The sequence below is a fragment of the Apteryx mantelli genome, chromosome 18 (assembly GCF_036417845.1).
Source record: "Apteryx mantelli isolate bAptMan1 chromosome 18, bAptMan1.hap1, whole genome shotgun sequence".
NCBI lineage: Eukaryota > Metazoa > Chordata > Aves > Apterygiformes > Apterygidae > Apteryx > Apteryx mantelli.
This window is the reverse complement of record NC_089995.1, coordinates 17,249,985-17,267,452: the sequence shown is the minus strand read 5'-3', so window position 1 is coordinate 17,267,452 and position 17,468 is coordinate 17,249,985. Positions and strand designations below refer to the sequence as shown.

The 17,468-nt window shown below is 50.5% G+C and overlaps 1 protein-coding gene across 1 annotated transcript in view; it reads left to right on the top strand.

The window, feature by feature from the left end:
- Positions 1-17,468, top strand: part of KCNQ2 (potassium voltage-gated channel subfamily Q member 2) — a 71,479-nt gene that overhangs the window by 35,654 nt on the left and 18,357 nt on the right. Inside the window, exons 8-11 of the mRNA XM_067307638.1 lie at positions 1,114-1,208; positions 4,642-4,671; positions 9,871-9,939; positions 12,102-12,131. Coding sequence (XP_067163739.1) covers positions 1,114-1,208; positions 4,642-4,671; positions 9,871-9,939; positions 12,102-12,131 — 224 coding nt within the window. The remainder of the gene's footprint in view (positions 1-1,113; positions 1,209-4,641; positions 4,672-9,870; positions 9,940-12,101; positions 12,132-17,468) is intronic.

The window sequence follows — 17,468 nt, the reverse complement described above, 5'->3', positions numbered from 1 at the left end:
CTTTGAGCAACTGAGGAGGAGAAGGGAAGGTGAAAAATGTGGCAGTGTGTGGAAGGTGTGAGACAGCAGCTGGTGACTGGTCTTGTCTGGAAATAAATGCCAGGAAATCAGCCATGGAAAAATAGCATATGTAGTAGGCAGTCTGGGGGAGAAAAGGAACAAAATCCAGCCCAACTCAGTAAGACAAACACGTTAGGACAGTTTGTTTTCACCATTTTTTTTCTTTCTTTTTTTTTTTCCCCCAAGAGAATGTTTATACTGATATGAAGTTACAATTGGGAGCATTTTCTTAAAGACAGCAGATGTCTGCACAGAAGGCTGGCCTTGGTGTATGTCTCAACGATTTGAAAGATTCGAGGCGTTCAGCGTTCCCCAGATCCTCTCCCTCCGAATTTTTGCACTCCCTTAGCGCGCCGCGCCGCGCGTTTGCCGCCTGCCCTCCTCCCGGCGGCGCGGCGCTGGTCCCCGGCGCGGTTTCCGCTGCTGCGCGCGGCCAGGCTGTGGGAGGGTCTTGCTGCCGTCGCCGCTCTGCCGCGTGTTAAACCAAGCGAAGGGCAGAAGGCCTGACCCGGCCCGCGGAAAGCGGACGGAGGACTCCGCGTGGGCTGAGGATTGCAAAACCGCGCCGGGCACCGGGGGAGAAAGGGGGAGACCCTGTATCCGCAGAGCTGCGGCTTGAGCACGGGGCCGCGACTCCAAGGGAATGCGAGACCTTTATCTGTGAATAGACCATACCTTTTGCAATCAGGTTGAAAAGGCATAGGGTAAAGAGAGCCTCGGACCTCTTTTTGCGAGGTTGTTTTGCTCCCTTTGGGACACGACCTTTGCAGAAGTAGACGTGCACCAGCGTATTAATTGCATTTTACACGACTCAAAGCAGATCAGCTGTAGAAATCCTTCCTGTATATTTTTGAGGCTCGTTACTGAGAGTAAATCCCACATCGCCTTTTATTAAGTGCGTTTGCATCAGCCTTCGAGGAGCTCAGCCTTTTCCAGGCTGGGCGGCACACGCTCCCATCGGAGGCGGTCACGGCTGGGGCTCACCGCACTCGAGCGGGTCCGTGGCGATGCCGGTGCCGGCGTCCGCCCAGCCCGCTCCCGTCTCCTCCGCAGGCGGCCTGGAGGTTTTACGCCACCAACCTCTCCCGCACGGACCTGCACTCCACCTGGCAGTACTACGAGCGCACGGTCACCGTCCCCATGTACAGGTACCTCCGCCTCCGGCGCTGCCTGCCACTGCCTGCTTCATGATGCCGGTGTTCCCATATTTATTTTTGTTACCCGGATACATAGTTTGGTTTATTTTATTTTATTTTATTTTTTTTTTAGGTTAAAAACATTGGTTTCAAGAGCTCTTAAAGGCTGGTGTATGCTTGTTATTTTGAAGTTTTTTGTTTGCTTTTTTTTTTCCTGTGCGTTTCTTTTTGACTCGATTTTAATTTCCTCATTATGTTTTCTTTTCGTGTCCGTGTGTGTCCGTGTTCTTGTTTTCACCTTGATTTCTCCACGTCCGTTGGTAGTTGCATTGTGTTGTGACAGTGGCCGGGCCAAAGCGTGAAGACCTCCCTCCCGAGCTGCCCCGGATCGTAGGTAAATGCCTCCCTCGCCCGGCGTGCAGGTCCTCGCTCCGGCTCGTGCTCTCTTTGCTGGTGTAACTGGTTTCTAATGGTTCTTCTGCGTTTCAGCAAAGTGCTGTCCCTTCCGTAACTGGCCCGACGCTTGCCCCGAGTGCAGCACGTTGTCCTCAGACAGCTGCCGGCCTGGGGCCCCCTTTCCCAGTCTTGGCATCGCCTTTATTTTCTCCTAAAGGAGAAAAATGAAACCAGGATGCAGGGAGGATTTTCCTCTCTCTTGCATTTCATTTGTCCATCGCAAACTGTTAATGCAAGTAGGGAAGGGTGGATTTAGCAGCCTCGGTCCGGCTCCCCCGAGGCCGAGGTGACTCGTCGTGCCCAGGCAGCCCCCTGAGCGGGAACGATGCCGGTTAGAGCAGGGATGCAGGAATTCGCCGCCCTCCGGCGCGGGGAAGCACCGCTGCCTCCGTCCCCTGCCGGTGCCGCCGGGGCTGGCAGCATCGCGGAGGGAACTTCCTGGGATGCTGAAATGCAAAGCCAAATGCCAAAGCAAAGTGCGGTGCATCCCCGCGCGGGGTTGTGCATCCCCTGGCCTTCCTGGCGCCTTTCCGGGGGGCTCCCGGGGTGCGCTGGGTCGGCACCTGACTCTGCCGTGGTGGCTTCGCAGGATTTTGCCGCGTGCCCTGCGCCCCCGGCTCCCAAATGGGCAGAGCTGCCATCCCGCGCCGTGTTGGGATGCTGCAGGGGTGTTACCTGGCAGCGGGCAAGGTCTGTGCTGGGAATCCAAATCCCTCTGTTTTTTCCCTCATTACTGGTGCATTTTAGACCTCTGGAAGACGAGCTGAGTGTTATGCCCTAGGGTAAGCATCAGCTCGTATTCAAAATCCAGCGGCCAGTCTCGTAATCCATCCTAAAAGCCCCTGGAGGTCCCATCGCCATGGTCAGCAGGTCTTCATTGGATTCATCCCCAGTGTGTGTCTGATTGGTTGCTCTTTCCCCCAAAGATAAACCGGCTTCAAGATTTTGTTTAAAAAACAAACAAACAAAAAAACAGCACAAAACTGTTTCCCAATAGCATTAAACCCACTCATGGAAACGCTGCCTCCCAGTATTTGACCTTGCTGCCTGCACTCACTCCGGATACACGACGCAGGCTGAGATCAACTACTGGAGAGGACGAGGAGCAGAGCCTGACCGAAAGCCCACTGCAAAACCCGGGAAGGAGACGCTGGTTTCAGTGGGCTTTGTCAGGTTTTAGTGCTGTTTGAAGGATTAAACGTGCCGCACAGCCAGACATAGAGTGACACCCTTTTCCGTGAGGACGTTCTGGGGTAGCTTCTTGCTACAGGAGTTGACTTGTGAGAACCTGGGTTCACAGGGAGCTGATGTGCAGGAAGAAAACTCAGCTAAAGAGCTCCGGAGGGGGCTGAACAGAGATTTTGGGGAGGGGGAAGAGCAAAATATCCAGCTCACATAGAGCTGAGCTACTTTGAATGAAAAGGCAGGACAAGGCGCGTGGTTTTGCTGGCTGATGCCGGCCCCAAGCAGCAGCGTCACCTCTGCTCTTCCCCCGGGCTGGAGGCGCCGCAGGTTTCTCTTCTCTCCAAGCTTCTCTCTTAAATCCCCACTTTTCTCTGTGCATAGGGAAAGGGAACGTCACCCGGGGGGGTGAGCCCTACCGAAAGAAATCCATGGCTAAGCCATTGGTCAAAATGGAAAGTTTTTACCACAAAAGCAGTGAACCCTTTTTGTGTTTATTTTGGATTTGCCCAGCTAAATTAATTGGAACTGAGATGCTTTCCCATGGGGAAAAAGAAAAAAGAAAAAAGAAGGGGGTACCTTTATGTTCTGGCTGTAGCTTCCATCTCTCCCACCGCCCATCTCTCCGCTTCTACCCACCTCGCTAAGCCGGCTGGCAGGGCTCTCGCCACGCGTGCCGCTGCTGGGCGCCGCGTTCGTGTCGCCAAAGCCAAACGCCGCGTCGGGCGACGGCCGCTGTCATGCCGCGGCAGCACCCGACCTGTTTAGGAAGTGGGTAGGAGGAAGACAGTGTTTCCATCTGCCTCGCAGGTGCCCGGGTGACTGATCCGCAGCCCCGGCTGCCTTGGCGCCGCTCGGCTTTGGACTGCTTGTTCCTCATGAGCTGGCTGTCGGCAGGAGCCCTGTGACGTGAGCTTACGTGGCTTCCCAAGGCACCTCCTAAAGACCCGGCTGGTTGCACGTGCCTCGGAGAAGCTCCTGCTTCTCCAGACCATCACTCAGATCGCTGCAGTAGAGCTGGTCTCGCTCTTTTGGGGAAAATGTGTTGGCCTCTCAGAGAATCCGGTATTTAATGTTTAAATTCAAATGGTGGTGGAGCCGAGTCTGAAGTACGCAGGAGCGCTTTGGGCTCGTGATGCAGGCACAGGCTCGTGTGCCCGGTGTGCCTCAACCGCTGCGTTTGCTTAGACGAAACCTGTTCTTTAGTGTCACTCATGAGAACAAAGCCACGATCTCGGCTACGTTTATATATTGGTCTCCACCAAGAAACATCGGTGGCCTTTGTAATTTATGCTATAGCGGTGCTGCCAGTGCCTGGGATGTTTTAGCTGGGAAGCCCTCTGTCAGGCATCCTGATCCAGGAGACGCGGCTCTGGGAAGTCACGCTGTCAGCTCGCGGCCATCCGTGCCGGAGCGGCCACCCGAGGCCAGGAGCCGTCTCTGGCTGACGGAGCCGAGGGCCGTGGGTGCCTCACCAAAGGCTGCTTGGAGGCCCCCACACTTTCCCCACTCGGTGATGCCCGTTTGCTTTCGGAGCAAGGTGCCAGCTGTCCGGCACCGAAGGTGGCACCGAAGGTGGCAGAGGCACGCGGTGATTTCTAAGCCTACTGCAGCGGAGAAAAGCTAAGCCAGGGGTCCTGTGCCAGTGGTCTGTAAGCCTGGGTCACAGTGCATCTGCGAACTGGAGTACACTTAGTTCATATGCTAATTTTCTTTATTCTGTTTCTTTTCTCCTTTCCTTCCCCCCCCCCACCCACTTTTCTTTCTTTTATCCCTTTGGTTTTCTTTGGTGAAAACACTTGAAAAGCACGCAAACGCAAACGTACGGTGCCTCCAGGTATGAAGTGCATGTGACTCTGAAAGTGTGTGTCATGTCACTCCTTGTTCTTCATTTGGGACTGTAACATGCAAAGCCTCTAATTAAAAAAGAAAAAAAAGAAACCTCTGAAGATCGGTTTTTTCAAAGGAATGAATGAAAGCCCGAACCAGGCTCCCCATCCTGCTGCCTGCAGACTAACTCCATGCACCTTCATTAACAGTTTAGCTATTGGTACACACAAGTTTTGGGAAACCATCTGCCAAAATGACAATTTAAGGAAGGAGAATGCAAGAGTGCTTAATGAGCTTGCTCTCTGAAGGATGATTTCTTGATGGTCTAACCAACCTGCACCAAGTCACGCACCACTTAACAAGAAAACTTCCCCTTTCCTACTTCTATTTTCCCATTCCCGTCACTTATGTGTGCTCCCCTTCCTCCAGTCCCCTTTCTCATCCATCAGTTCATCATTTATCTCATTTCACTCCATGCTCTAGGAGCTGTGCCCACCAGCGAACACTAAATATGCTGAATTTGCTGGTGTAAGAGGCAGCCGTAGTGTGGTGGCACCTCGGGAAACGCGTCGGTGACAGTGCAGAGTAAAACCACAAGAGCAGCCAGGCCTGCTTGGGAGGACAGATCTGGAGGAAGGGGAGATCAAATGCAAATCTGGTATGCAAAACTGAAATAATCGGTCAGGATTTCACCTAGTAATCCAGTCTGATTTTTGGAAGAGGGGAGTCCCATCTCGGCAGCATTTTAACATTTCAGTTTTTCCTTCCAAGCCTGCTCCAGAGCTAAGCAAGAAGTTATTAACGCCAGTTATTCGCTCTGTCACTTAGCCTTTTGGGATCGTTCTGATTGAAAAGTCCTATATAGGGTCAGGTAAGCCTTACTATAAATAATATTACCCCAGGATCTGCAGAATAGAATAGATTTTCAAATCGCAGACATATTTTATATGAGGTGGTTATTTCAAGCTGTAATGAAGTCAATATTTTAAGAAGGGGAATGGCCTTGAATTTCAAGACTGTGGGCCAAGCTCTGCTCTTAGTTACAGCAGTTTAAATCCTCGCTAGATGCATTAATGCCATTACAGTAGATCTGATTTAGTGCCTGATTCCCCAACCTGCTTCCAGTTTTCACAGCTGCAAGTTTTACAGCCTCAGTAAATCACATTCACAACTTTGTCCTTGTGGTTAATTTACAGCAGATAGCAACAAAGAATTGCAAGTATAAGATGCAAATACATTTCACTGTTGTGCAGAACAACAGCCTGGTTTGACAATCAGGCATTTTTGTACTGCTGAAAGTAAAATAACACTTCCATACCAGCTCCTAAAATAAAGTATTTTACAAGTTTCATAAGTGTTCCCAGTTACAAAGAATAACTTAGGCTGGAGACACAAAGTCCCAGTTAGGATAATAATTGCTTTTACAGAAAAAAATCCCCTGAATTCTTAGATTTAAGCTTATTGTATACAGGGTTATTATACAGTTATGAAGAACCTGAGTTATGATTTCTCTTCTGAAATAACAGCCTTTCCTGCTGTGTTTGCTAGGGGCTGGTTCTCTCCTTGGGTCCATGAACAGCCAAGGATGTGTAATTAGGAAGGGCCGGCCACCGCTCCCATTGCAGGCAGTGGGAATTTGGAGCCTGACCTCCTCCGGGTTAGGATCAGGCCTCCGCAGACTCCTTGAAATCAGATCTGTGTTGCAGCATAGCAATAGATGGAAAAATAGACTGGCTCCAGGTCCCCCTGCTCCGAGCACCTTCCCAGGCACGTTGCACCTATGGTCATGACTGCTGTGCTGTGCTCAAGCCCGTGGGCCTCCATGTGGGAGCCCAGGCTGCAAAATCGGGCTCCTAATGGCTATTTTGTCCTTGCCTCGCAAAGACTAAATCATCCTGCCGAGACGGTTTGAGGGAGAGGAGGAGGACGGGCTCCTCGCAGGAACCCTGGCACAGCATGGAGACTTCCACTGAAGTCCCCATCTCATCCCAGCATCCTTCTCCTTGCCGCCCTGTTCCTAATCACTGCTCCAAAAAATCATCGTGGGCTCTGTGTGCGCGTGTGTTACCCGTGTGTGCTCCCTCGCACTGTGTTGTGCTGCTGCCCTGCCTCGTGTTGTGGTTTTTCGGTGGTATCCTGGCCGGAGGCATGATGTCACCCTTGTCCCCAAATGCTTGAGCGTGATCTGTGCTAGTAGGAGTAGCAAATTCCCGTTTGCTGGGGGGAGCCGGTGTCTGGAGCGCGCGCGGCGTTTCTCCGTGCCGATGGGCTGGGGTGACGGGAAGCGGCTGTAGGTCCCACCGGACCCTCCGCAGCAGCCCGCGACTCGGACGCCTTGCTGCGGTGGGTAGCATGAGCTGTGTGTGTTCTCGTGGCGTGTGGATCGTCTCACCTGGCTCCTCTTAACCGAGACACGCTTCCCTTGCTAACAAGCGACACGCGGACCGGGAGGAGAGAGAGAAGATGCGCAGTGCCTCAGTCGGGGGGTCCTTTCTCTTCATCTCTAGAGGACGCAGTGGCACCAGCTTCACAGAGTCGCTGCACACACACCCCGGTGCAGGGTCTTCTCCGTGCAGCGTTTTATAGTAAAACTCAGTTAAACCACTACATGGAGCCCTTAGTCAGCAAGCCCAGTGTTTCCTTTGAGGTTTTTAGTGAAATAAATGCCGCCAGGTATTGCTGCAGGACAGCGGTGCTGGGGCTGTTTCCCAAGCTGCGACAGGTTAGACTGAGCACGACGTTCAAATTAAATTTTTGGTCAGGCGTCTGATTGAGTTTATACACATTCTCAGTAATGCTCTTGTCAGGAAAACATTCCCTTTTTCACCGCACGTGGACCAGATCCACCACCTTCCCGCAGAAATGGTGAATTTGTGTATTTGCTTGTGCTTCTTCACCTTTGCATGGAAGCACCGGTGGTGACCCAAGAGGTTTCCATTCTCAGCACCGTGCAAACCTCATGGTATGGACTAATGCAAAGGGGGGAGATCCTTCTGGGATCCTGAATCCTCCAGCTTAGTGAGCTACTGAGTTCTTCAGCCCCGTGACCTGTATCGTTGGGAGTCCTGGGTTTGAGATCCCTGCTCTTGTCCTATGTTTTGCCGGGTATGAACTTCCCTGAGAAACTAACTCACCAAAGAAGAATAGTTGTCTGCCTTTCATTAACTTCTGAGTACATTTTGTGCTTGATTTTTATGCACCACCTTCTCCCATCTTGGCATGAATGTGCAAAACCGCGCAGTGGGTTTGAATGGCAATGATAGCCCTGCGCTCCGTGCGCTGCTCCACTGAACCAAGATCAGCTTCTTCCTGACGTCTTGAGTGAAGAGGATCATTAATTCATCAGATCAGGATGTGCTCTTCTCTGGGTGGAAGCAGAGCTGGATTGGGGAGCTGAGCCAAAATTTTCAGGCCTATTTTTATTCTTTTCTCCTTGCTTAGGACTGGAAAATTTTCTGACTGCCTCCATTTTGAGAGCACCAAATCTGCCCTTTTGAACAGCTGTGTTTTGAGTTTGGGTTTTGCACATACAGAAGAGAGGCTTTTCCAGCTGTGTTCGGTTAGAGGAGATGTCTGAAGTATTGATCGTATAATGGCTGAAAAACCCTGGGCATAACTCTCTCTGCCTTTATTTTACTATAAACAATAGTCCCATTTTTCACAGCACCTCAGCTGTGACCAGACCAGTCTGTTAGGGGAGCGCAAACACTGGTAGCCCTTTCCTTCCAGTCCTGACCAAGTCACTGTCCTAGGACAGTTTGCTGCTTCGCCTGAAGATGCCAAGAGTTCCTGTGGGGTCTGGCAGATTTTACAGTGAGCAATTGGCTCTTAAAACCCATTTGTTAAGATGGGCAAGAATGCACATGTTCGGAGAAATCCTTCCTGAATAGGCCGCTCAGCTCAGAAGCGATGGTCCAACCAAGGGAAAAAGCAGCAAATAGCTGTGCTGTCCCAAGAGAAGAGTGAAGTTCTCTGAACCTCTTTGTCCTCCTCTTCATCCTGGCCGCAGAGACTAAATCAACCAGCTTGTTTGTCGCAAGCACAACCAGAGGGGATGGCTGTGCTGGCTTCACACCCTCTGGGCACAGCGACGGCATGTCGTGCTTCTACGATTTGACACGGACGCGCTGGTGGCCCAGAAAGAAAGTTGCAGGAAGCCACACGGATGAGCACCTTCAGCCTTGACCCTGAATACGGAGTCCCAGAGCTTGCTCTTAAGTAGCTGCATGTAGCTTTCTCTGTCCTTCCCCTGACATCTCCAGTTCGCTTCTCACTCGGTTGATAACCTTACTGTGAATATTGGCATAAAATATTTATGGAGCAAACCCCAACCCTTCAGGGTTGAACACAGGCGCTAATGTGACGTGCCGTAGTGCCCTGTCTGCTCCATGCGCTTTGACGCTTGCACTCCTAAAAGGAAGAAACTGAAGGTGGATGAGGGAGTTAATTCTGTGGCTCTTGCCACAATTTAAGCAAAAAGCAGGTTAGGCAACAGTTTTTTGGATTCCTGTTATCAGGCCTGAGAAGGAAGGGAAACCTGTTGTTCCTCCCTAATCTGCAAGGCAACGATACCTTATTACGCCTCTTTTGGGGGCTGAGCCCCTGAACATGGCACAGACCGTGAGGAATCAGCTGAGCTTGACTCCAGGCTGCACTGCCATTTTTCCTGGGATGTTCCCAGGCTCTGGATCCCTGTTTCCTCCGTAGTGCAAGCTGCTCCCTCCCACGCATCCCCCGTTCCCGAGGGCAGCAGTGTTCCTCCCAGCATATGCCGACTTTTTCCCTTTGCGTTCACCAGAGCTTCTCTCCACTAAATACACAGCAGAAACGCTGACCTCCAAACACAGCCACGCCAACGGCTAAACTACAGGCGGCAAAGCAGCTCTCCTGCCAAAACACTGCCGTGCTGCTCAGAAGCCCTGGCAATGCTTGTCTTCAGGGAGGTTAAAGATATGGTGATGCAGACAAGCTTCTCTCTTTTTCTTACTGTTTCTCTCTCTCTCTTCCCCCGTAGCTCTACCTTACGGCACTGGTGGAAGTAGCATCCAAACCCCTCTCCATCCTTCCCAAGCTGTCTCCCAGTTGCAAATGGTGGCACAAAGCTGGTTCTGGTCGAAAGAGTGGGGCAGTGGGCGAAGTTTCCAAGACAGGACGCTCTGCTGTCAGCTCTGCCTGAATATTAATTGTGTTTATTCTCTCCCTCTAGACTCATCCCGCCTCTGAACCAGCTGGAACTCCTGAGGAACCTGAAGAGCAAATCGGGACTGACTTTCAGGTTAGCAGCAGAGTTAAGAGAGCTCGGAAAGCACCCACTTTGCGACTTTTTTTTTTTCCTTTCCCCTTTCTGCCTTTTGCATATGGAGAGCCTTGAAGATGTGAGAGGTTCTGGCAGCTGGTTCCCCATGGGTCGTTCAGTGATCTCCTCCCCATTCCTCTCCCATGTTGTACGTGCATTTCTTCAGCCCTTCCCTAATTTGTCTCTGGGGTAATGTCATAGTGCTTGACTGAAAATGCAGTCGTATTTTCAAAAGATCTGATTGAGGTAACATTCCTGATTCTCCTCTGACTTATTTCTGCTTTTCACCACTCAGAAGAGACTCCAATCCATGATGTGTTAATTCGTTCCCTATTTCCTCCAGCCCACTTGCCTTCCCTCAGCTTCCTTCAAGGACAGGCAAGGTAGAAGCAGTGAGAAAAAGGAAAGGGACATTCCTGTGGCCTCTTGCCCCCAACTCACGTGTCACGTCCTGAATTCCCATAGCTTCCTAACCAGGTCAAAAAAATCACAGCTCCCACTGAGCCGGAGTGGGGCTTTGTGAACACAGCACATCTCGGTAGCGCCTTGAACACATTGCAGGTTGGGCTGCTCAGGCCCGGGGCAGCCGGGAGCCTCCTCCTCTTTGGGAACTGTGCTGGTCTGAGACCCAGAATCCTGCAGCTTAGGCATGCGCTCGGGAGGGGTCGTTTCTTGTTTTTTTACGTAAGCGAGGCTGCTCCGTGCCTTGTGGACGTTGGGTAAATTGAGGGTGTGCTGGGCTCAGGCAGTGCCGGGGGAGAAGCTCGCCCCCGTGATGGGCAGCTGGGGCCAGCAGAGGGGCGGTGGGGCCATCTCTGGGCTGTGTCACTGTCCAGGTAGCCGAGATCTGGAGACCAATGGGTCTGGCTTTAGAAGGAGACATACTTTAAAATGTGAGTATTCGAGCTGGTGGCTGGGCCTGGGGCTTCTAGCTTGTCTGAGCAAGGATCAGAGGACGCAGGGTCATTTTTTAGCCTCTCCAGGCTGCTGCTTTCAGCCGAAGAGGAAGAGGGCAGGGGACCGTGCGGGTCTCAGCATCTAAATGCTCACTGCCAGGCAGAGGCAGGGTCAGGACTTGCACCTCACCACGGTCAGAGGGAATCAAACTCTGCCCCCATGCAGCTTTTCTTGCAGTCTAGGGATGTTTTGTCCCTTAAATTGTCTGGTGTTTGGGCTAGACAGACCCCTGTTTGCTGAGAAACAAAACCTGCTCCCTCTGGGGCTGCATGGACAAGGCTGGTTTGGGGCCCCACATCACATGCACTTTCCAGGTGTGCAGAAGCAATCAAACTAGTTTAAGGTAGAGTGGGTTTTTCTGATTGCTAGAGGGAAATGCCACCAAACTGCCTGGTCAGTGACAATGAGATTGTTTTCAGGGTGGCCTTAGTTTGGCTTGTAGCATTGTGCCCACCCTTTTGCAGGTGTTCAGCTAACTGTGTCCTCAGCGTCAATGATTTTTCAGGGCAATCAAGTGTTTTGAGATCTCAGTGGTTTACAGGAAACTGCCTACTAAAATTGTGGCTCTCCCCTTCCACCAAGTATCTCAGCAAACTAGTTGCCAAAGGCATTGGAGCCACAGCTGGGGTGTGAGGACATGAGGGCAGAGGTCTGTGTCCCTTCCCACCAGCATCCCAACCCCAGCACCGCTTGTGAGCACAGAGAAGAGAAGGCATGTGCCAAATGAATCCAACATCAGCTCGGTCCCGCTGGCCAGAAAGGAAAAGCAAACACACCAGGGTCATGGGAGCCATCTGCATCCCCTGCTTCGTGCAGGAACATCTCAGGGCAGTGCATTTCCAAAAGAAGGGGGCCATTCGCTGAGCCCACAGAAGTCCTCCTGTGCTCACACAAATCACACGACCATGAAGTGTCTCAGTCCTGCGTAGGCACACAGATGGGTTGGGATAAGTTCTTCAACCCTGTACGTTGTATGTGTCTTCTCTGAGGTTGTGTGAGTCTCCAATGATCTTCTGTCCGGGCCAGAAACTCCAGGAATAAGGTGCTCCTTGCCCTCTCTTTTGTCCATAACTTCCACTTAGTTGTATTGTTTGGTATTGTCTTCTCGTTATGTTTTAACAGTGAAGCAGCAACATCTTTTGCCACCTGACACCATGCTAATGTACTATTGCTTCTGTTTAAAGGAAAGAGCAGCAGCCCGAACCATCGCCAAGGTCTGTATCACTGCCGACATGCCATTCCCATGCATTACGTGTAGATTTCTATGTACGTGTGTGCGTGTGTACCATGTCGTGGCGCCATTGAGGGACGCATCCGAGGTATTACGTGCTTGTTCTGTGCTGTGGCAGTCCAACGTATCTATGTGTAATGCTGGGCCTTAAATCATATCTTCCTTCCGATCTGCCTGGAGCTGTCGCTCTGAGGATAAGGAGGTTATGGGGGTAGAGTGACGGCAAGGCTGAGGTGGGCAGCATGGGCAGAGCTGGCAGACACTTACCCGGGGTGACGGCAGGGCATTGGTTTATGCTGCTTTTTTGTTGTTGTTGCTAGAGTTGTACCTAAAACGTGTACTGCAGGCTCAGTGAATGCCAATGGATAGTTGATGCTTTGCATATGTCTCCACCACTCAGTGCCGTGCCGGGCAGAGGTGACGTGGGAGATGGAAGCTGTCACCACATCACCGAGTTAGCAAGTTCTCCTGAGCAGCTCCTCAGAGCTCATCGAGCTGCAGGGCACTACATGGTGCAGGCATGGCCTCGCTGCTAGTCGGATGCAGAAGGGGTCCCTGACACGGCATGACGGTGCATGGTAGAGACATCCTTTCCTGATCCCACTCCCTGTTGCCTCACAACCCCCGGATAAAGCACAGTCGCTGCTTTGTCTTTCTTTCACGCCTTGAGTCCACGATGCAGAGCATGCTCAGCCAGGCACGCTCTGAGAAGTGGCGAGCGCCTTCCTAGGCCAGTCGTAATCCTGACCTGATGGAGAGTTTTATCTATTCAGATGTCCCAGGGAAAGCAATGAGGCTGGTATTTGGGATACACTTTTCATCCAGCTGGATGTATTTAGTTCTGGGGATTTTTCCTATTTTTTCCCAGTTCTTTTAAGAAGTATTTCTGGGATCAGATCTCCATTTTTTTCTTGGGAAGCAAGACCCAAAACTGATAATCTGTGGAGATCATCTGCTTGGCTTTTTGATCTTCCATCCCATACCACAAAACTTAGCTTACAGCCTAAATATGTTAAACACTGACTATGTTTTGTCATTTGCCAGGTTTCAAAAGTATGGCTAAAGGCTGGCATTTCACAGATGTAACTTTCTGCTATGTCTTTTAGCTTATAAGAGGCTAGAAACTAATTTTTTTCCTGGCACAAAATCCAACCAAAGATATCTGGGCAGATATGGTGCCAGCTAAAGGGAGGAAAAGTTCAACCTTCCTTTTTTTTCTACTCTTTTTTTCTGTCTTTCATTTGAGCTTTTCTTTGTAAGCAGAATCTCCATAGCACTCCATCCACTTCCTGCCAGATAAACTTAATCACCAAGATCATGTTTCAACTACCCAGAATTTGTTTTTTTCCTACTTGGGGTCTCAGCCGGTGTAGTGAGAGGGAAGGCAGCCTCTATCCAGCATTATTTAAACAGGGAACATTACTTGGGAAGTGCTATCCTGGAGCAGACCAATGCTGAAATCTTGGCCACCTGCCCTTGGACTCATCAAAGGATAAATCCACATTTCTCAGCGACATGTGATTGTGTAGTGAGAAGAAATCTCTTTTCAAACCAATCAGCTTCATAGCTGAAGACATCTGAGGACTGATGGTCCCGTGTAGGGATGCACCAGCCAGCTCCCCTGCGGTTGCAGGCACTGTCTTTACTTCTGTGCACGTTTCCCTTTGAATCTCAGTCCTGTCTTGTGGGGTTTGTTTTCACTAGTTAATACACTAGGTAAAATTTCATATTTCTTCATATAGGTTGCAGATTTTTCCCTGTTAATTTTCTACATTGTTTTCTTAATCTTATGTCACAAAAAGAAGCAAAAATATCCTTCCACTGCCCTTTTTCATCGTGTTTCTTACTACGTTCAGCTCCTTCTTCAGGGTCATTTCCAGATACTGTTTTCTTAGTGCTGTAGTGCATCTCCTGCAACGCTAATGGGTTTTGTTGCCCTCTGTCGTAAGATGCTAAACCTGAACCCAGGAGTGCTTACGCTGAGGATCTGCAGCTGGCATGTATATGGTGTTAGAGCACTTTCCAGATGGTTCAGTACAGCAGCCATAGCATTATCAAAGCTCTTTCCTTCTGTGTTTTGTTGGGGCAATATCACTTCTACCTTCTCCCGCTGCTCTTGTCTGGCTGATCATGCCTCAACTCCAGGAAGGCATCTTGCTCAGAGGACCCTACATTCACAGGGACCCAAATCTGATATTCCCTGAATAAAAGTTCCTGGATCTTTTACAGTCATGTCCTGACATCTTACCCACTTTGATTTTTGACAGCCTCGCAATGATACTCCGTGTGTCATCTGGCTGCAGTTTTGGTTAGATTTAGATTGCCGAAAGAAGACAAAATGCACCCCTTTTGTGGAGCTGTAATTAGCAACCCACTCGATGGTTAATCATCCAGCCGTGGATTGTCACTAACGACTGTTTCACTTAGGAAACTCCTCACGGTGAATTCGCTCTCATAGCAGTCCCCAGCACCGCACTTCTGCTGCTACGGCTGGTGAAGGATTTACCACTTTCCATTTCCCTCGGTGTAAGGAAACGTACAGTCTCTGCATCCGGGCATACGTAACTCCTCCGTCTGTTGTAGTTACATGTAGGGAGTGGCTGATTTCCTATGTCCCTCTTTGCATAACTGATACACCGCAGAGTCCTTAGAGCAAGCGGAAAGGGCTCTTCTGCTACGTTACATCTCAACAGCTGGTTTTAAGTTGAGCGGAGATGCCAGCACGGCTCATGTGAACATGAAAAGCAAGCTTTGCCTTGCAAGGCTGGAGCACGTCCTGTGCATCCCGTCAGCCCCGAGCCCATGGGGAGCCTCCGAGGCTCTGGCCCCAGTGCTGCTGCCTCCGAGTCTGGCTGCCCCTGCGGTGATGGTGACTCCTGCCGTGGGAGCTGCTGCCCAGGGAGGGAGGTGCAACGCGGGGAGGCCTCGCTGCCTCCCGGGCACTGCTGCCTGTCCCGGAGTGAGTGCGTTAGCGTGCCGTAGGCTGGGGTTCACCTATTTTACTCCGGTGGCTTTTGATTTGGTCTTGGAGATAAATGGGACAGCCTATCTGGGCAATGGGTTATGTCCTTTCTCTCTCATTTCTGTTCTGTTTTCCACCACAAGCTTGTCTACATCCATCTATGCCCGAGTACCGTGAAGTCATGTGCTGATCTGCTCCTGGGAGACATGAGCTCATTCCCCATGACATGGAGCCTGGGCTGTGATGAGCACAAAAGGCCTTTTGCTACAGGCTGCGTACCCTCCCCCTTTTTATTTTCCCTCCTTTTTTAAAAACTGCTTACACGGTTTCCTCTGTTGCCAATGGCTTTGGGTGCTGTCTGTGCGTCCACCCTACGATCTGCATTGGCCAGGAGAAGTGGCCAGCTGCACTTCCCAAGGCCAGCTCGTGCTGCAGAAGTAGTTACCCCCGTTCGCGTCTGCGGGACCGCACTGCTCTTGCGCGGGGTCTGACCATGAGTCCTGCCTGCCTCGTAATGCCAACGGAGGAAGGCTGCTGAGCGGTGGGACTTTTCTCACCGCTGCCGCTGTGGAAAGCTAGCAATTCAGAGTGGTTAATGGGCTTTGCTTACTCATATGCTAATCAAGCTGAAAATTCACTGTGGCATCTTGTCTCTGTTTATTTTGTCTTCTGATTGTAACATCAAAAGGACCAACATATGGTTAGCCAGGACTACAGAGACTCCTCTATGAAATGTGCACTCCAGATGTGCTTTAACAAATGGTTTGTTAAACATCTGAAGGCATCTGTGACCAGATTTGGTCCACTGGAACTTTCCAAAATATGATTGGGCAAAAGTGAAAAAAGCAATGACCCAAATGATCATAATAATACATTAATATCAGAGAAAAAGAAACAGAAGGATTCCAGGGAACTGGGAAGCTAAAAATCAGATTACTTTGTCCAGCATGAGTTAAAGTCTTGTAGGTAACGAGGGGAACCTCTTTAAAAAGTTGTCCTCAAGTTTGATTTGTCCCTGACCATAGTGAACTCAGCAAAACCCTGGCCATTATCTTGAATGAATGCTGGACTGGGCCAATTTGTAACGTGTATGTGTATCTGTGTGTGTGTGTTGATTTTATATACATATGTGTATATGTATATAAAAGTGTATGTATGTGTCTGTCTGAGATACACACTAGATGGATATTCCTGTTCAGGGGTGTGATTAAGGCTTTTGTACGCACTGGAGGATGCCTCTGGTCGACTCAGTGGGCCCCTGGTCATCCAGCCTGGGGTGTCAGAGGTGGAACTCCAACCACTGCTGCCCGTGGAAACTGATGTCAACCACAGGAGCCCAATGGGCCACGTTAGCCTGGGTTGGTGTTTGACCTTTCAGCCGATTAAACCGGTATCAGAGACTCATGCTGGGACTGACAGTAATCTGAAAATAATCAGTTGCCTTTAGGGGAGCGGATTATTTGCTCAGAAGGGACTGCTACTTTCTGTAGAGACTGCAGAGGACACTGAGCAGCTGGGTAACCGATGAGTCTCCCCAAGGCTCTGCATGCCGAATATCCCGCTCCCATGCCATGAAGCTCAGACCCCAGCTCTAGAACCACCCCGTCAGTGCCTCTGGCCCCTGGGGCTCCCTGGGGACGCGGCGGCTCCTTGCAGGTGCCTTAGGAGCCCTAAGGAAAGAGAGGGTGGTACCAGCCAAACTAGCACGGGATGCTGCAAAGCAGAGCGAATACTTGCAGATTCCTTCTGTGAGCAACCACGGGCTCTGCAGGTTGCCGAGTTCAAATTTAAAACCAGACTGGGTTTTTACACCCTTCAGCCTTTTCGGTCCATCTGTGAGCTCAGCAAATAACACCCGCTGGTGGCTGTGCGGATCCTTTCCAGGTGGGGTGATGTGGGCCACCTCATTACCATTACGCAGGTAGAGGGCTGCTCCATGGCGTGGAGAACCCTAGTCTCGGTGGCGATCTGCTGGTAGGGGAGTGCCTGAGCAGTGATTTGGGATGGGTTCACGGGAGCTGTGGTGGTGCGTTAACAAAGTCAGTGACTCCCCACAAGTGTTAGTGGCCTGTCTGACAAGCGTTGCGAAAAACAGACACGTGAACGTCAATGTTCAAATTCCTTCCCGTCGGGGACTGCACCACACTCCATTTATGTACGTATATATTTTTTAATGCCAGGCTTAATCTAATGCTATTACCTGTATGGGAAGTGCAATTTATTCACATGTTAACTAGATCTTTTGGCAAGTTTTTTTTTTTTTGAAAAATGAGAAAAAAGAAAGAAATTAAGATTTTTTGGATGTTGTTGGAGAAAACAAGTTAAATTTTTGGCTCTCCCTGACTTAGGCAAATAAAA